Consider the following 20,180-nt stretch of genomic DNA (forward strand, 5'->3'; position numbering starts at 1 on the left):
CGAACCGCGGCGCGCTTTTTCCGTGAGGAAGTGCCTCGTCGGTGGCGTAGACGGAGGAGAGAAGTGCCGGCCATCTGGAGAGCAGGCGGGGCAGGGAGGTGCGGGGGGAAGCGAGGCCAGAGGAGCGGCGCTGCGAGCCCCGCTGCGAGCCCCGCTGCGAGCCCCGCTGCGAGCCCCGCTGCGAGCCCCGCTGCGAGCCCCGCTGCGAGCCCCGCTGCGAGCCCCGCTGCGCCCGGCGGAGTGCGAGCATGAGCGGCGGGGATGGCGGCGGGGGCCGGGCGGGCGCCCTCAGCTACGGCCTCCCCTCCATCCCCTCCAGCAAACTCCCGGACTTGCGTTTCATCAGCCGGGGCGCTTACGGGACGGTGTCCGCCGCCCGGCACGCCGACTGGAGGGTCCCGGTGGCCCTCAAGTGCCTGCAGGGGCCGCTGCTAGACAGGTAACGGGGTGGGCAGGGGGCCGGCGGCGCGGGGCACCGCGGGGGTGAGGGCCGGGCCCGGCCCGCCTGCCCTGAGCCGGCCCGGAAAGGGGCGACGTGCCGGTCGAACATGCCGGAGTGGGTTTCTGCGGTCTGTGGATCGATCCTGCTGTTTCGGTGGGCAGCCTTGCTTTGATCCCACGGGGAAAGGGGATCCCACGAGGATGATTCAGCTTGGGCCAAGAGAAAGCAGGGACCGGCCCCGGAGCTTCCTCTCTTTCGATGATTGTGAAGGGATGGTTTCGGTCTCGGTCTGTGAGACACTAAGTTGTATCTCCTGAAGTTTTTTTCTTCTGCCCTGTGCACCTTGAGCCCTCCTCGCGGTGGGACTGACAGAGTTTTGCTTCTCTCTGGGTTTGTTGGTTGCTAACTATTTTGCTGAGGTATCTATCTGCAGGATATTAAAGTATAGTGATTACTATAGATTTGGTGTTTACATAGAGAGAGGAGTATAGGGAGTATACTCTTCTATCCACTAGGGATAGCTTCTAGAAGAAGCTTCTCTGAGACAACGCAAAATTATTATCTTCCCCCAGATCTCACAGTACTGAGAGATGCTGCTTTAAAATAATAGGCTTGCAGATCCCCCTGTAAAACTGGTATTTTCCACATAACAATCGGGTTCACTGTTTTCCAGGTACCCAAGTGGCAGCATATTTATTACAGGAGCTGTCATTCCATGTAAGGGGGCAGCAAGTTGTACTTTTTCATTCATCTCTGTCTTATTCAATCCCCACAGTCCCAATTTGTTATTGTGTCAATGCAAATTTGCCTCTTCTTAGGCTGTCTGAAGCCTGTTTGACTGTAAACCTGCCTCTGAGTCTTATCTTGGTGTCTTAAAGCTTTTGCCTCCGGTTTCTTTGATCTAGTATTAGGCCTTTAGGTAGGATAGCTTCACTCAGAAAGGCTTCTAGTCTCCTGACTCAACATACTTGAATATAAGACAAGTTGCTTTAAGTTCTTTCAACTCTTATTGCCCAGGTTTGTGTATATACAGGCTTTACCTATAGAATCTTGCCAGAAATGGAATCTCAGTTATGTTGTGTTATTTTGATAAGCTGAGGGAGAGGGGGATGAATGGGTGTTGGGGGAGGGGGGTGGCACTTTGTTTTGGGATTTTTTTTAATGTCTGCTTAAATCCCAACTAATTCTAAGTACAGCATTTAGCCTCAGAACACAGTTGGGAGAAACCACCAAGGCTATTCTTAGCCTTGCAAGAATTTGGGTTAGTAGGACATCTAACCTGTGAAATTATGATTAGGAGGGCAAGTGAGGTAATCAAAATCATTCAGTCACTTACCATATATCATGTAAAGCCCAGAAATGCTATCAGAAGACTCACAGCTGTAAAAAAATCCATTATACCTGAGTCTCAGCAGCAAGTTAATTGTACAGTAGGCAGTATAAAATGCCAGCCTTTAAGTTTTGTCAGGAAAAGGGACGAGTTCATGGTGCCATGAATTCCCCAAGTGGGAAGTGTGTGCTGTGCATTCCAGAATACGGTGTGTGACCAGCCAAAGAGCAGAGCCAATTGGGAGGCTGTTGTGGGAATGTGCTCATTTAGGCATTACTCAGTGCCCTTCTGGCATGGAGCAAAGGTAAAGTGACTGACAGACACAGGAATAGAATTCACTGTGTCGCAATTTGTTTCCTGGCCACAGCTGAATCCCATGCTAATGTGCTTTACTGTCTGGGAAAACCCCAAACTTCCTGAAACCTAGAAATTTCTGGAGAGGGAGGAAAGTGTAGAGTTGTGTCTTCCATCCCATGCTTTTCTCAAAGGCTGCCTTTTTACTTCTGTCATTTCCTAGGGTTTTCTATAAGTCTTTTTCCATCACACAGATAAAAGGACCTTAATTTATTATCCATCTAAATTCAAAATTTCCTGCTGCTAAGAGCTGCAGGCTTTAGTTCACAAGGCTTCCTCTTTTCCCTGTATATTCTGACAGCCTTTTCTTTCTGAGTGCTAAACCCACTTTGATGGATCCAGACTGCCCTGAGTGCTTCGGGGTGTGCCCTGAGCTCGATGGGCACAAGCCAGCTCTCACCCTGGAGCTGTGCTGTGCACAGTTGCGTGCTGAACAAATCGTGGTGGGCATAGCCCTGGCTGCAGCACAGCTCTATTGCTTCTGCGTCTGGCTCACATCCAGAGGATCAATCTTAAATGTGCTGTAGATGTCCTATATTTGAGTATCCTAGTCATGTACTTGTACCTATACCAGTCTCCACTGGTATAAGATATAAATGCTTTTTTTGCTGAATTATGCTTCATGGTCCAACTATCCTTACTGACAACAAGCCCATTTTTTCCAAGACTATTTGAGATATGAGGCATACCAATCAGTTTCTGTTTTTAGGGATGGAATTGTACTCAATCCTGAATAAAACTTGACCTTCTCAAATCCACGTGCTGCAAGGTCTGAATTTGTAAAGATGCATCAAACCCACATTTATGAGGAGTTTTGAGGTAACAGAGTGGATGCACACAATCAAATTCAGGCATTCAAACATCATGAGGCTGGTGTGTTCCTGCTTCCCATATGTCTGGGGGATGTTTTCTCCACAGAGTGATTCAAAGTAGGGGCTGTTCAAGGGAATAATTTACATGAAAACAAAGCATAGTTAATTGTTTCTTTTCCTTCAGAAAGGAACTTCCTTTCCTTCCAAAATCAAAAGGGCATTCCTTTAGCTCCTATTATTTTAGTGTACATCAGAGTCCACTAAGTTTAAATGATTGGAGAATGACGTGTATTAAAACCTCCACTCTCTAGGAGATAAATATTGGGCCTGAGTGAAAACTCAGGATTTGCAGGTGTTTGGTGAAGTGGGAGAAATGCAGCTGGTTTTTACCATTATGGTTACAAAGAATGTTGGAAGCAGGAAATTCTAACTGTATCCTTATTTAGTGGAAACATGGATGAAATGTGTGATGGAAATAGATTTGTGTGGTACAACAAAACCAGGGAAGCTGTCTTGTCTTTGCATTTGCAGATTCCAATTTGTCTTACACTGTCTTGTTCTCAAAACAGCATGGTAGAAATCAAATGGTGAGAAGGTGGTGGTACATACATACATACAGGGATGTAATTCACAGGGCATATAGTGAACCCAGCATTTGCTTTGAGTTTCCTAGTACGGGTATGGTAATGTATTTTATTTGTTTGCTTGTTTTCTTGAAGTGATAGAAACCACCTTCTAAAAGAAGCAGAGATATTACACAAAGCCAGGTTTACTTACATTCTGCCAATCTTGGGAATTTGCAACGAGCCTGAATTTTTGGGGATAGTAACAGAATACATGACCAATGGGTCATTAAACCAGCTATTGCATGGGGTAAGTGTACTTACAGTCTTTAAATATGATACCTGACTACTTCTACTAGATTGCATACTTAATTAGTATAGTAAAGTATTTTATTTGTAGTATTTCACACTGAAGACAGTCATTATCCCAAGTAATTTTTGGTGCTCAGATAGACCTTCTGTATCTCAAAAAGACAACAAAACTCAGGTGACTTGAGTTTTGTTAAACTTTTTCCTTAATGTTGAGACCTATAACGAGCTTCATGTTGAATTGTTATATACAGTTACTTTAAAAATCTCAGTTGTTCTCTAATTAGACTCTGAAATGCTTACTTCAGTCTGGGTTTCTGAATGACTGCCAATACAAATACTGGGGTTTTTTTCATTAGTTTGAATACTAAAAAAAAAATAACATTTTGACTTTAGTTTATAGAAGCCAAATACTGCTAATATAAACAGGTATGAATATTTCTACCAGATCTTATTCTCTGAGTAACTTCTCCTGCACTGAACTCTCAGTTGCTCGCATTAGCTTGGCCTGAACGGTGTTGCTACTGCAAAGCTACTGCATTTGTGTCTCAACAACACTAAAGTCCAGTCTCCCCCTTTAATCAATACACATCTCGTGACTTAGAGAACTCAACTGTGTGTTTTTCATGAAGGCATTAGTGTCAGTATAACTTCTAAGATTTCAGTTGAGTTTTACTGCATTTTTCTTGCGTATTATTATTTTTAAATTTATAAAGTATTTTGTGCATAGTTTCAATACAGTTTTTTTTGTTCCCTGATGTCAGTTGAAGATATGATTTTTGCCATTCTTTGTGTAGGACTCATAAATTGTGGGTTGCAAGTTTCATGCAGAAGAGTTCATCTATAATTCGTATTTTCATATGAATGAGTAATGTAGTAAATGTTCAACATCATGTATAGCAGTCATGAACTACCGTGTGAATGCTAGGGAATGGAAACATGATAATGCATAATTATTATTTTTTGATAATGTTTCTTTTAACAGGTAGTGAGTCTTAATGCTCCGTTACAATTTTTTAAGGAGTTTGTGCAATGCATGTTATAAAAGATTATTGCTTGCCCAAGTCACCTTCTTCTTCTTGTAAAATAAGTCTTTGTCCGTGCTGTTAGATCAGAACAGACGATTATATTCTGGTTTTGTGGTTTTGTCTTGGCAGAAAGATGTATATCCTGACATTCCCTGGTGCCTGAGATTCCGCATTCTTTATGAAATTGCTTTGGGAGTAAACTATTTGCACAACATGAATCCTCCATTGCTGCACCATGACTTAAAAACCCAGAACATTTTGCTGGATGAAGAGTTTCATGTCAAGGTAGGGTTATTTAATTCTTATGTTCTCCAGCATCCAGAATGAGTGAAAGTGTTTTTGTTGTTGTAGAGGAGGGGGGGTGAGGTTGTGACCATATAGAGAGGATGTAATTGTATGGTGAATTTTTTTCTTCTATCCTTGCAGACAGAACTTTGGAGGGTTTTTTTTGGAAACTCTTTATTACTCAGTTGTGGATTTTATCTGTCTGAAAAGACCAGAAAGAGAATTTGGGCTATTTCTGCTATAGCAGTAGCTGATGCTCAAGTGGTGACACTCTTGTTTGTCCACCTTCCAAGGGTAGCTACATCTGGCCCTTCCTGAGAAGAAAACAAAAAGTGTTCCTGCTCAAAATGGTCTGACAATTTACTTCTGATAGGTCAAATTCAAATATTAATACTCATTTGATACTTATTATGCAATATGGATATATCTGTTCCGTTGGTATAGTATAAGAGCATGTAAAATAAGACTGTGAAATTCTACTGTGTTGGAAGTTGGCTTTTGTGAAGCTCATTAAAACAAGCAAACATACATGCAGAGGTATCAGTAGTTGAAAACTTTAATTCTGCCTTTTAAAATATCACATGATGTGAAAGAGACTGAAAGTACTTCTGACAAAATGTTTTAGGTGCTTCCATAATTGCAGGAGTCAGGTTTGTTGTTTCTTGGTTTTTTTAAAAACTCTCTTTTTATTATTGATAGAATATGTTACTCAAGTAAATGGAAATAAGAGATATTTTGTTGACTTTATACTTAAAAAGTGAATGTTTCAGTTGTTACTGTAAGTTGAGTCTCTTTGTGAGTCCTTTGAGCAAAGATCCGCTGCTGGTTTCTTCGTTCTCCATTGCACAGAAGTTTTTCTTGGCAGCAAAGTGCCTCTCTCTGCTCACACCCTCAGCAGGTCGTACTTCCTCCCACTCAATTTTGCTGGTATTGCCAGCTCTCGAGCTTCCTGATAAACCTGATCAGGGAACTAGTCCAAGTCATTTTTTATCCACTCTCTTTTTAATCCATGACAACTTTGGTGTGGCCTAATGCTCTGTCTGATGGTATCTGAACGGTTTCTTTGCTGAAGCAATTGAAGGGAAGAGGTTTACTCTTGCATACCTGCCCTGCCTCCTGTAAGGAGTGTCCTTAGGGTTTTAAGTGAAGCAAGATTCTCTAAATTAGTACAGTTGACAGGAAATGCAAACAACATTATCATACATGCCAAATAGAAGAGGTACTGCATATGTATAAAAGTAACACCATTCACGGAGTGCTTCTGAATGTCCCTGATCTACTGAATGAGCAATTACAATGAGGAAGGCTTGATGAGAGTGAGTTGTAGAGAAGAAAGGTTACTTTTCATTGTGGATTTTGATGTATGCTCTTCAGAAAGCTTGTTCCTGTTATCTTAATTGCCACAGTGCTTGCATAGACATCTTTGTTGAAAATGTTTTTGCTATCACGCAAATGCTGGACAAGTGCAGACACTGCAGCTCAACCAGCAGGTGAATTCTGCTAAATATTTCTCTCCCTATCCATAACCTAATCTGGCATCTGGTGCCCTGGCTCGTGGATGTCTGAGGATGTAAGCTGAAGTCATCTACTTTTTCATGTAGATGCACTGTGTGCTGTAAAAAGGAGCACGACCACAGAGTGTACAGTAAAGAAAATATTCAGCAACTTTTTGCAGCACAGGATTTCAGAACATCAAATTCATTAACTCAAGATGAATGTGCCATAGTTTTGGGAATGAGGTGAAGAGCCCTAGAATTTTTCTGTGAGAGGAACTACCTCAGGATACTGGCAAGCTGAGTTATGTACAACTATTATGATTTATACTAAACTTGTGCTTTCTTCACAACCAGGGAGCTACAAGTAATCAATGACTTTTTGTTTGCTTTTTTAACAAAAGGAAATTACTTTCTTCATATCACAACCATCTACAGCAGATTCCTCAGCCACAGTGTGCATGAGTCCTTCCTTAAAAGAACAGGATAGGGCAGTGCTATAGGGATAGCTTGAGTCATGACCTGGGAATGCTTTATGGAATTGATGTTTCCTGTTGCTAGGAGAACCACATGCTTCTTGTGTGTCAGGTTAAGAGCTTTGGGTGACCCCTGCTTCTAGGTGTATTTCAGGAATTTCTAACAACTGTCAGCAGATAAATCCAGTTTTTCTTCTCAGAACAACTGATTTGACCTTTCCAGATTGCAGATTTTGGCATGTCCAAATGGCGTGTCATCTCCATGTCACAATCACGAAGTGAATCCTCTTTGCCAGAAGGAGGGACAATTATCTATATGCCACCTGAGGATTACAACCCCAGTCAGAAAACACGGGCAAGTGTGAAACATGATATCTACAGGTAACTCCTGTTCTCTAGTGAGACTTGAAATCTGAACTCAGATATGATTTTCTGAACTTAGATTTTATTATTTTCAATGATAATATCATAGCTATATAGACTAAATTAATTGGGAAATAAAGAATTAAGTGATAGCTGGATTTAATCACTCACTTCTTTTGTGGTGTGACTAGTGTAATGCTCTAAAATTAGGCTAAGACTACAGAAATAGGTAGGGGGCTGGTTTCTGTAAATGACTGTACATCTACAGACAATGCAGGGGAAGAAGGAAGCCATTCACACCATCAAGTCAATAACAATACTCTTAATATTTGTATAATTAAATAGCATAATTTTCAGAATGTACTTGGGGGAAAGAAGAAAATGTATTTCTGTAAAGGAGGTAGATAAAAACAGGATAGTGGGGTTGGAGAAAGTAGTTACCGCAGTCTCTAAGGAATAATTTACTGTATGAAAGTTGTGGTAGTTTTGTGTTGGGCAGTCCTGAGTACAAGTAGTAGAATAGTAAATAGAGTGGTGGTAACCCATATAACAAAAGGAAATCTCTCTGAGGATATTTGAGTTACAATTGGCTGGTCTGAAATGGTTTGGAGAGCTCAGAGAGTACTCGAAAGATTTTGGGAGGAATTATCATGTGTAAAAGAAGATTGAGGAGGCATGAACTGGTCAATCACTGTGACAAAGTCCGTCATTCTGGTGCGGTCTGCCGTGTTTACCTTCACTGATCTCTGACATGGTTGTATCTTGGTGAGAGGTGACTCAGTCTCAGAGGGTCCTACTGACCTCCAGGGAAACCACTGTTTACCTTAATTATCCCTTACCCTTAAGAAGCACATGAAGTTCCTTGACATTCCTGTCCAAAGATGATTAACTGCTTTCCTTACCCTTTGATGGGAAGATATGGATAAGGAAAACACACAGAAAAAAGGGTGTATGAAGTGGAAGAAAAGAGTGACTGGCGGCCTAATGAATGGGTGAAGATGAAGAAGACAAATGTTTCTTAGAAAGAAAGTAATATTTTCAGAGGAATAACAACCAAATAGGAGAAAATATGAGAACATCAGTAGAAGGGTGTAGAAAACAGATAAATTAGGAAGGAAAGAGATTATGTGAGAGGAAAGAAGAGAAACCAAGACAACATTGGAAAGAGGGATGTTCTAGGCAGGAAGACATGAAGGTGCAGAGACAGTGAAGGACCACCAGAAAGGCCACACAGGAGGTTCTATGCTCATGACCAGGAGATGCTGCAAAGCAGAAATAAGAAAGGAAGACAGGAATAAAGAGGAATGCTGCAGTGTTGTAGAACTGAGAAAATAATCTTTAACTGTAGAGAGATTCCAAATTGAATGAAAGATTTTAATAAATGTTTTGATATCTTCTGGATGTCTAATTAATTGAACACAGCTGAATGTTGTTGAGATACTGAAGCTATTTTGTGCAGAATGATCTTTCTTAAAGAAACAAATTGTGTAACAACAGTCAGGCAGCTTAATTTCTACAAAAGGGATTATTTGCTTCACCAAAAACATCAGCCTGCATGGACTTGTCAGGAATACATCAAAAGCACTCTTTTCTAACAGAGAGGACTTGCTTTTATTAAAAACTACATGAGTAAATTTTATCATTGTATAATGTTAAAATGTAAACAGAATAAATAGTTAGGAAAACTCAATTCATTTTATTTTATTTTAAGCATTAGTTATTTGTTTCTTTCTTAATTTTTCTGAATTCTTGCTTGGTAGCTGTCGGATGGTACAGTGCTCTAAGGCAGTTAAATATAACGTGTCTGCAAAATTTGGTACTTCTTAGTGATGTAGGAAGAAAGCTCAGTACATATGTACCAAGGGTGGGGAGCAAACCTTAAGAACAATTGATCTCAGTGATTATTTTGTGGAATGACAGTGTCACAATGCTTAAGAAGACTTGGACTGAAAACATGGAAATGCACACTTGTCAGCACTTTGCATGTATTCTGAAGTTATGGAAGCACTGAAGCTTTAGCCTGCATTGTCTTTTCTAAGAGTAGTGGAACTGGATACTTGAATACAGTGGTGGGATTAATATTAGGACCTTTTAGATAAATCATGGAATAGAACTTGAGTCAGATATGGTAGAGTATGTGAAGAAAAATTGGGGAGAAGGACTGAGAATTCAATGCTGCTTTTAAATGAAATCAGCTAACCTTGTTTAAATTACAAAGTTTTTTAAAGTTACATCTTTCTAGTATATCCTGATGGCTGAAGAGAGTGACTAGTTTACTAAAGATATGGCAAGTTTGTATTCACTGAAACACTTGCCTTTCATGTTGGCGTGAATGGAAAAGGTCACTGGTTTGAGTAAGCACAAGTGTTCAATCTCCTGCCGTTCTTTCAGCGTAGTCTTCCCAAGAGTCTCTTTTGGAAAGTGAATGCTGTCTGTAAGTGACATCACTCCCTGTGGAGAAGATTGCAAATGTTGAAAGCATAAATGGGGGGCAGGGGAAGAGAAAAGCTGGAGTGGGCATCCAAGTGCAAGTTTATACTTACCTGTCTCTGTGTGGCATGGAGCTGTGGGTCAAAGCCATCTTCCCTGCTAATACCCAGCTTCCCTTGGGAATGTCAGGGAATGTCAGTCCATAGGGGGAAGATGCCAGAATATTGCAATTAGGACAGAGCAGTTGGATCTCTGGGGCTCACTTTAATTTGCATGCTGAGATTTATTAAACTCCATGTACTTAGTTCACAACAGAGCCAAGTTTATAAAAATTTACAATAGGAGTTTATATGCTATGGATCTTTTCTGTACTTAATAGTATTAACTAGTTGTAGATGAAGTCACCCACTAGTTTTCATATCATCATTTTAGTTCGCTGTAGTCAGTCCCATGTGTGCTTGCAGAACCATTTTACCAAAATGTTTCAAATAAAATGTAAAGCTGAGCATATTGTGTTGTTAAGTGTTGGTAATCTAAAATAACATCTTCTGTACTTTTTATACTGTAAACAGTTATGCAGTTATCATGTGGGAAGTGATGTCAAGGAAACAACCATTTGAAGGTAAGGCCATGTCTTCCTTTAATTTATTTTTCCTGCCTCACCTAGAGGTTAAACATGAAACCTTGGACTTAGTTTTAGGGGTTGCTTTCTAATAATTCAACTTTAAAGCTTGTTGAAGAACACTTTGAAATACTTTTCAAATTAGACTAATTTTTAGTATCTTTTTCTTTTTTAATTACAGTGTTGTTTCATAAATTAAGAATACCTTTTCATTAATTAAGAAACGTAACCTTATTTTGATGAGCTATAAATGCTATGTCTGCAAGCCAAATTACTCCTCCTATATTGTAAGCTCTTTATATTGCATATATTTCTAATGACTTCACAATGTCTGTTTTGACAGAAGTTATAAACCCCTTGCAGATAATGTACAGTGTGTCACAGGGACAGCGACTAGACTTGAGTGAAGGAAGTCTGTCAATGGACATTCCTCATCGAGGACTTATCATAAGACTGATGGAAAGTGGATGGGCACAAAACCCAGATGAAAGACCATCGTTCTTAAGTGAGTTTATCTTGCCAGATTTCTGTTGAACATGGTACTTACAGAGCAAAGTTATGGTTGTGAAAGGGAAGTGTTAAAGATCTCAGATCTATGTGCTTGGTCTTGTTGTTTGTAAAGTGCTTAGCTGCTTCCTTCGTGTCTGTAAACAAACTTTTATCAATGTAATTACGTGTGTGCTATAAAGCCAGGTTGGTCGTTGGAGTCTCGTGCATTTACTGTCTCTTAATTTACCCATAGAAAAGCAGCACTTTTTGTTTAACTACTCATGCTCAGAGATTTTTGTTTATTTTTCAAGATAATTTGGAGTTTTTAAAGGTGGGTGGGAGAAGTGAAGTATCAAACAAGTACTGTGGGATTTAAGAGTACCCAACCAATACCAACAAACCATTACACATTAGATAAGCTGTAGTGACTTCAACCTGTATTTGCATCTCAGTGTAAATCTTTCACTGACACTTTATCTTTTATTTTTCCATCTCCTTTATCAAGCAAGAACTGGAATTTTTTTCCAAGCAAGGAAATGTATCTAAATACAATATTTTCTAAAATTAAAAAAAAATAGACACATGATATTTCCATATGCATTCTCGTTTTCCTATGCCAATTAACAAAAAAAAAAAAAAATTAAGTGTGCGCTCACACTGAAGGGAAAATTATCTGGGATTTGTACTACAGTGTGAGCTAACTTGGATTCTCTTTTTAGTGCCACGTGTGTAGTAAGATGGTCTTTGAGAAAAAGTATGCATTGCTTTTGCCACTACTTTACTGGCATAAAAAGAAAGAAGAAGTTGCAAAACTGTTGCAAAATTAGGGGAAGTACAGCTTACTGATGGGGAACTCGAGCAATTACCATAGCATAGGGACACAGACGCACTGAGACCTGTGTCATTTGCTTTCCCTGGATGTGATACGTCAGTGCTTTGACTATCCCATCTTCTCTGGCCCTGCCTCATGCTTTAAGCATGTGTTCTGGATATTGCTGTGTTGGGTGTGTGTTTATTTTTCTGGTATGGATCTTTAACACCTCTTCTGGAGTGGGAAGACAGCAACACACTCTGAGGTCTTACAGTGTTTGGCTCCATTCAGCTAGTCAGGCTTGATGGGGCTACCTTAAAACGCAACAAACTCTGCAATCTTTCCATTCCGTGAATGTGAGACTTTTGGTCCAGCACTGTCCTGGATCTCTTTTGACACACAGTGATCAGATGGCCAGGTCAGGGCAAGGTTTCTTTTGGTGGTGTGAACTGTTTAAGAGAAGCAAGCAGCTTCTGTTTTTGCAGTATTAAGTGGTTTGACGCATGTCAATAGACAAATTATTTTTGTAAATGTGAGACTCTTTAGTATACTGACACAGTAACTTGATTTCCGCTTCAAACCATTCACCAAGTACTCTTCCCTTGTTCAGAATGTTTAATAGACCTGGAGCCAGTTCTGCGAACATTTGATGAAATAGCTGTGCTGGAAGCAGTAATTCTGTTAAAGAGATCAAAGGTAAGTAACTGTTATACAGTCATGAGTTGGTCAAATAAGTTGGTAACTTTCACTTGCTAAAATAAGTGTAATCTCCTTTGTCATTTCTCCTCAGTCTCCTTTGTATAATCTTGTATCTGGTTGAAACATGAATTTGTACAAGGCTGTTGTCTTGTCTTATAGCAGAAATTTAATACAGGTAAATATTTCTCTTCCAGTCACTATATGAATCACAAAGTATTTACAAGAGTGGAAAGAAAGCAAATGTGGAGCAGTTAGATCTAAATATACCTCTGAATCCTGAAAAGGTAAATAGTTTACATGTTGCATTTGGTATGCCAGCATGCTGAGAGATTTTAAAGGAAGGTTAACTTGGTGAGGGGAGTTGTTCTGCACTTCACTTTCCTGTGCTGTCAGGAAAGGCATAAAATGCATTACTTTAGCCAGAGTGTAACAAATGCAAAGTCATACATATGAAGACAGAAAAGAATGAGTATGCAGAAATTAGAAGGGCATCTAAATACAGGAAAGCTCTAAATATGGCACAAAGCTGAGAAACCAGGAGAGGTTTAGATTGGATATCAGGAAAAGGTTCTTTTCCCATAGGGCAGTCAGGCACTGAAACAGGCTCCCCAGGGAATTGGTGACAGCACTAAGCCCAGCAGAGTTTAAGAAGTGTTTATACAATGCTCTTGGGCGAATGATTCTTGGGGTGGTCCTGTGTAGGGCTAGCAGTTGGACTTGATGATCTTTGTGGGTCTTTTCCCACTCCACATATTCTGTGAGTCTGTGATCTCAGGGAGGAATGCATCACACAATGCCTGCCAGTGGTAAGAGATTGTCTACTGCTCCCTTACACCTCCCCAGAGCTTGCTTGTATAGGGTCATATAGATTTGCATTTATATTTTGATTCTTAATGCTGCTGCTTTTGGTTCTTACTAGTAGTTAAACTTGTATACAAAATTGCTGTCATCTTTGAAAATATACATAAGTATTGGGATTACAAAATTTTTTCTGATTTACCGTATTTTAATTGTACTGTCTATTGAGCATTTAGATAGCAGGGAAAACATGGTGATGGGAAGATTCTCTGTAAAAAAAATTGCAACTTCATATTTGTTTAATGTGCCTGTTCAATATGCACCTGTATTTCTTTCAGCCAACATATTCTAGCTCCATACAGTGTGATGCACTTCCCCTTCGGAGCATCTCTCCAGATACATCAAAATTCAACTCTATTCCCAAGTGTAATATCCTTTCATCAGGTGAGATACTCTTGACTTTGTGTAAATTTAAGTTGCCATTGGAGCTTTACATTCACACTGTGACATTGCATTTGTGTAGAAATGCGGAGTATCTATGCCAGAAAAAAATGTATTTTCTAAACTTTGTGCTCTGGGTAAAAAAACAGAATTGATTCTCTGTTCTTATCACCCGAGAAATCTCTACAGCTCACAGGTTCAGTTTTCCTATTCAGAATTGCGAGTGCAGAGCTAATGTTTTCTTGTCCCTTCACACTCTTGGCAGTTTAGTTAACAGATTTTTTTTTCTTAATTTATGAACTACTTCTGAATATACAAAAGGCTATGCATTTTAAGACATTCAAGAAGCTGAGTAAACTTAAAGTTTCCAGTGCAAGTTTCTAGATAATTTTTAGTTCAATAAGTAAAAATGTCTTTAATAGATTGCTTTGCAAAAGTATCTGCACGGACCTTTTGTAGCTGTGCCCTTTTATGAATAAGAGTTGGCAAAATTCCCCAAGAAAACTAAGTTTTGAGGTTTTGCTGACATCAGAAGCCAGAAAAATGCAATGGAACCCAGATGGAATAGCAATACATTGTGAAACCCAAACTTCATTTAAGATTCTTCCCTCGACAGAATGTAAACATATTTCAAAAGAGTGGAGTGTCCTCTGGCATTGCAGTGACCAAGAGTGTGAAAGCAGATGAGACTATTGATTTCACTGCTATAAAATAAGGAAAACAGTAAGTATTCTGAGGTGCTGCAAAACAAGAGATACTCTGGTAGAGATAGGAGAGCACAGCAGTTCCTGTTTCAGCTCCTGTTTGAACACACACAATTTTGAACTTCTACTCAGTGTACTAGAAAGGTACAAACACAGGAGGAATTTGTGTAAATAAATTATGGGAGGCTTAAGGACTTTCAGTTACTGGAGAAAATGGAGAAAGCGAGTGCAGGGCACTTTGGCTGTACCTCAACTGAAGCATTTATCTATACAGCATAAAAACCTCATAACGAAGAATTACTTATATTTACCTAGCTTAATAAGTATGTTGTGATCAATTTTAGAACATGGAGTATTAGTGTGAACGTGAGCAAGGGTTGTAAGTGCAATCACATAAAATAATGATAAATATCACTTTTCTTTCTACTGGTTCCTGTTGTAAATTGTTGTGTCTGCCTGTGGAGGACATCAGTGAAAATTTGTTGGTACAATTAATCTGATTGGTCAGATGGTGGTCGTTTTATAGAGTCATTGCTTAGACTTTATTGTGTTTATTTATAGATACTGTAAAGCTTGTGAAAATAGTGCCTACAATACCTGACTGCAGAAGTGTTTATTATTACTTTGCCAATAGCTGACCCAGGTAGTGTTGTAGTGGGAGGCAAGACTGACATTCCTCTTGCTTTTCAAACTCAGATGCAATTGTTTCAGGTGAAAATTCTATTCCAGGTAGCTGTTAGCAAGAGAGGAGTTTAGCACAGCACCAAGGCAGAGTCTAGCTCAGTTAATGACTATAGATTCTTGTTTTTTCCATCAGTACAATTGGAATACTTTTTCAGAAAATTGCTTCTTCAGAGTTAAGACTTGTCTTCAGCCTTTAGCCTTTCTTTTCATCTTTATTTTTCCCCCCTTCCTAGCGAGTTTTTCTTGGGTATTTCTTTAACAGCTCTTTTCCCTCTTTTCATTTCTGATACAGAGAGTAATCCTTTAATATACTTGTTTTGCTGGATGAACAGGAGGCACTCTTCTGAAATCCCTTTGTAAAATAAACTTCTTTATTCTCATAGCATCCTAAATAGTCCTCCTGGTGCATGTTCTAACTTAAGTCATTGAACTAAGGCGATGTAGTATTATGAGAGACATGACAAACTCTTTGTCTACGAAATCCTCCTTACTTAGTATACCTTTAGAATTTTATTTTTCCTTTTTCACAAGGTCCTTCATTACAGAATAATCTACTTAGGGGTTGTTTTTATTCCTCATCTCACTCCTAATCATTAGCCCCAGCTTGAAACAGAAAGTCTAGATCTCATCTTTTTCCTTCTTTTTGTATTTCTATTTCTGTTACTCCAGTCTTTTAGGTCACCTCGATTCTTTTTGAGTAATTTGAGTCAATCTGGGTTTTTTCTGAATAACATCTGAATAGTTCTCATTAGCTTTTTTTTTTTTTTTTTTTGAGGGGGTTGTTTAGCCTGTAAAAATGGAGGCTCAGAGATGAAATTTTGCTCCTTTGCTCTCTGCAACTACCTGAGAGGAGATTGTGGCGTGATAGGGGCCTCTTAAACTGACAAGCAATAGCAGCAGGAAGTAGGGTGAAAGGAAATGGCCCTGAGTTGTGCCAGGGGAGGTTTAGATTGGATATTCTGAAAAATTTCTTCATGGAAAGAGTTGTCAAGCATTGAAACAGACTGCCCAGGGAAGTGGTTGAGTCACAAGCCCTGGAGGTAATTAAAAGATGTGTAGATGTGGCACTTCAGGACATGGGGCAGTGTGGACTTGGCAGTCTTAGACTCGAGGTTCTCAAGGGTCTTTCCAACAGAAACAACTGTGTGATTTTATGATTGTATTTTTTTATGCTGTGGTCACTGGTCAAGGTCATTCTCTCATACCAGTACAATCCCAGTAGTTTTGTCTTTATGTTCTGAAATTAAATGTGTGTGGGAGTCTTTGTGGGGGATGGTAGTCAGGACAAACTCAGGTGCTCTCTATATTCTGGTCTTGAAGTTTGTAGTTTATTGCATAGGGTCATCCTTCCCAACAAATACGAGTGCCTAAAAGTGTATAACAATCTATCCCAGCACAGCTGCTTGAAATACTTGCCTTTCACTTACAGTGGTTTTCTCATAATCCCCTTTTGTCATGGAGTAGATAATGTCTGCTGCTTCACAGTACCTAGCTCAGCCCAACTTTCTCTCTTGTTCATGAAATAAAGTGCTAGTTACTATTAGTTCTAGTCCACCATTTTAAAATACTGAGAACGGATTTTCTTCCACATTTTCCTATTCCTACTCTATGTACTTACAGACATATTCTTCTACAGGTCAAGAAAGAGCTGGGAATACACCTTCAGATTTCCCCATTGGACAGGTAATCTTGAGTTGTCCATGGGGCTACCTCATTGTGTCTTCAGATTCTCATCCAAATTCTTGCATCTCTGGTTCTTAGTTAACATCTTAGTTACTGTGTCTTTATCAAGTGACACTGTGAAAGTCTAATCAAAGCTATTTACACAGTTAGGCACATGTCCTGTTATTTGTTTCACATTAGCTGTTTGTCATCTTTTCCTTGTTTCATTCCCAATGCTGCTTTCATATCTGTCATCCTTTCCTACTGTAAAAAAATCCTCAAACTAGAAACTGTTAAGCTTCCCACCTGATAGAAATCCTTTTTACTTTTCTTTGCAAAAGTTTACATGAAGCTTTCATGAAGTCATATCCTGTTTTGATGGATTATAAAAAGCTTCCATTGGTCTCCCACTGAATGTTAACTTTTACCACTGCTTCTCATGTCCTTTTCCCCCACCTGAATCTTTATTTTAATATTTTCACCTTTGTTATATTGCCAGACTTCATCAAAATAATCTGCTTTCCTGCTGACTTCTAGTTACCTCTCCAAATACTCAAAGGATTTATTTTGTTCTTCTAGTCCTTACAAAACTTTTCTGTCAAACAGAGCTTTTTCATTAAAATTCACATGTACCAGATTCATACTTCCAATATTTCTTTAAAATAAAGCAGGACCCCAAACCATAGTCAGGCCCTGGTAAAATATAAGGGACATAAATGTACTCAGAATTTGAGTATAAAGATTTGTTGTATATCATGTAAAAGTAGTTGGTTTATGATTTCTTTTGTGAAATGGCTCTAAATAGTCTCTGATGGGTGTATTTTATTTGAACACAGAAGTAATACAGCTTGTTCTTTTTCTTTTTCTTTTTTTTTTTTTTTTTTTTTGTCTAAGATGGAAATTCTGGGTGTCTACACTCTCTCAGCTGTCAGAGCACGGATGGAAATCTGTCTGTAACTCAGAGTGCCAAACTCCTTGTGCATCCATACAGTACTGTTCTCTCATCTGACAAGAGTATTTCAGATGCCTCAAGTCCTGCATGCTGTGTGCTACGGTCGTCACCGATTCCTTCAGGTACAGCAAACATCATTTGATTCCAAGACCCCCAATAAGTGTTCTAACATTGAATGTATGTTATGTATGTCTGTAGGAAATGGAAGCTGAACTGTTATTCACCTGCAAAATGAAAACAAAACATACACAAATTAGGAATGCAAAATTAAGTAATTCTGTCCTTGTAGACTTATATTACAAAACAAGCAAAAACAGTGTAAAATGTGACCAAGTACAGGTAGCTACTGTAGCTACTTGTAGCTACTAGGTTTTTTTCTCTCCTCTTAATAAGATTCCTTCTGCCATGGGTCTTCTTAATCCCATTCCCTTTGCTCATATTATTTCTCTTATCTCCTACTGCTGCAGCAGTGCTACAGTCCAGCAGAACAGGAGAAACACTTAGCTCAGACTTAATCACCTTATTACCTGGTCGCTTCTCAGTTTTTTAGGCTTTCCAGCCTTCCATTTAGCAATTGTGGGGCTGAAAGAAGCAGTAACTGCATCAGCATCTCACCTATAATGATCCTCTATGTTAGTTGGGAGCCCACTACATTATATTCTTATGCATCAAATAACCATTAAAAGTTAACACAAAAGTTTAAAAAAAATAAACTTTAATGATGAATTATTCAGAAATATTTTTTTGAGGGGCCACACAATAACATGCAACTTTATAAAGATCTAATGCACCATCCCTCTTCTGGAAATATGAGAATCAACACCTTCTCACTGTGTGAAACCTCATCTTAAGAAAAATACCAGGAAACTACAGGGATGTTATCAGTAATCTTCAATAAAAATCCCCCTGGAAAGTGAATTTACCACCTGTCTCCTTTTAGTACCAGGTCGGGTTCAACACTGGAACAGGTTGCCCATGGAGGCTGCAGAAGTACCATCACTTGGAGATGCTCAAAATTCAGCTGGACAAGGCCCTGAGCAACCTGAGTTATACTTGAAGTTGACCCAGCTTTGAGCAGGCCATTACATCAGATGACCTCCTTGTGGGTCCCTTCCAACCTAAATTATTCTGATTCAGATAGACTAAATAGTCTAACCACCAAATTTGTCAAGTTGGAACATTTTAACAGCTTTTTTCAACTTGTTCTTTGTTCTATGGCAATATTTGTTGACAGACAGTTACAATCCCTTCCTTTTTTTTCTAATCCTTTCCAATCTCAGATTTTGTATTGGAAACCATACAACAGAATGTAGCTCATCAGTGGATCCAAAGTAAAAGAGAACAAATTATTGATCAGATGACTGAAGCATGTTTGAATCAATCACTGGATGCTCTTCTATCAAGATTTTTACTCATGAAAGAAGATTATGAACTTATAAGCACCAAACCTACAAGGACATCAAAAGTACGACAGCTGCTTGATACTTCAGACAGCCAAGGAGAGGAATTTGCCAGAATTATAGTACAAAAGTTGAAAGATAACAAACAACTAGGACTTCAACCTTATCCAGATATTGTATCTAATTCTCAAAGACTGCATCTTTAAGTTTATTCTTTCTTTATGAAACCATGTGAATATTTCTTACAACGTGATTCTTATTTCTATATGATATTTAATACATGTGCTGCTTTGTCTTTACTGTTGCCTTTGTAGAGTCTCAGAAATGACCTGAGTTCTTCTAACCTGCATTTGGTCAGTGACCAATTAATAAGTAGGAGTGCAATCATAAAGCCAAACACTTGATGGTTGTTGAGTCATTTTGTAAAAGTATTTTGTTTATACATGACCAAGAAAAACATTAAAGATTCACCATTTTACATATTTTCTGTTTATACACATCCTTTCCTTTAATCTCACAGGATTGAGACATCTCATCTTAACGTGGCATGTTTGTTTTTTTCCTTCCATCTGCTCTTTCTCACAGAGGAGGGAAAAAAGTGCTCTTTTCCAGGGCTGTTCTGCTGTGTGTATAATAAACTTTCTTCCTTAAGCCATGCTGGTGTACCTACAGGAGAGGAGTGGTAGGTGGTAGGAAGTTTACATTGCATTTTCACCGGACTTTTTTATTGTTTTGTTTTGGGTTTCTTTTCCCATTTTGTTGCCAGAGCAAGTGCCTTAGACCCCTGCATAAGAAGAATGTTAGTCCAAAGAGGAGCCCAAGGGAAAGGAGGGCATTGTGTTTATCATCTTTTTTCTGCTCAGAAGTGATATAGAAAAGCTATACATTGTGTGGTTATAACCACTTAACCTATTCTTGAAGTCATAGTAGGATGAGATCCAGAAAGAACTTACATAGGGGCATTCTCATTTAATACCTCTTTAACATTTCCTTCGTCATCTGCCTTGCCTTTATCACCTGCCATCTTACTACC

At 39.1% G+C, this 20,180-nt stretch overlaps 1 protein-coding gene across 2 annotated transcripts; it reads left to right on the top strand.

Annotated features, from left to right (window-relative positions):
* Window positions 1–228: 228 nt before the first annotated feature.
* Window positions 229–19,629, top strand: RIPK2 (receptor interacting serine/threonine kinase 2). Of its 2 annotated transcripts, none has more exons than XM_033070443.1 (11): window positions 229–439; window positions 3,658–3,811; window positions 4,968–5,123; window positions 7,316–7,473; window positions 10,458–10,507; window positions 10,851–11,012; window positions 12,418–12,503; window positions 12,701–12,790; window positions 13,643–13,748; window positions 17,690–17,869; window positions 19,028–19,629. In XM_033070443.1, exons 1-11 carry the CDS (start codon window positions 249–251, stop codon window positions 19,351–19,353), a joined length of 1,659 nt encoding a protein of 552 aa, XP_032926334.1. In that variant the 5' UTR covers window positions 229–248; the 3' UTR covers window positions 19,354–19,629. The 2 variants fall into 2 exon arrangements, with proteins under 2 accessions (XP_032926334.1, XP_032926343.1); XM_033070452.1 differs by lacking the exon at window positions 229–439 and adding an exon at window positions 541–595.
* Window positions 19,630–20,180: the final 551 nt, after the last annotated feature.

The sequence above is a fragment of the Catharus ustulatus genome, chromosome 1, assembly GCF_009819885.2.
Source record: "Catharus ustulatus isolate bCatUst1 chromosome 1, bCatUst1.pri.v2, whole genome shotgun sequence".
NCBI lineage: Eukaryota > Metazoa > Chordata > Aves > Passeriformes > Turdidae > Catharus > Catharus ustulatus.

What these genes read in the sequence shown, in the direction of transcription:
- RIPK2 (XM_033070443.1), top strand. Translation starts at nt 249, where the DNA reads ATGAGCGGCGGGGATGGCGGCGGGGGCCGGGCGGGCGCCCTCAGCTAC. An exon ending in ATGAAGAGTTTCATGTCAAG is followed by an intron (nt 5,124 to 7,315) that starts GTAGGGTTATTT and finishes TGACCTTTCCAG; the next exon opens with ATTGCAGATTTTGGCATGTC. An exon ending in GTGAAACATGATATCTACAG is followed by an intron (nt 7,474 to 10,457) that starts GTAACTCCTGTT and finishes TACTGTAAACAG; the next exon opens with TTATGCAGTTATCATGTGGG.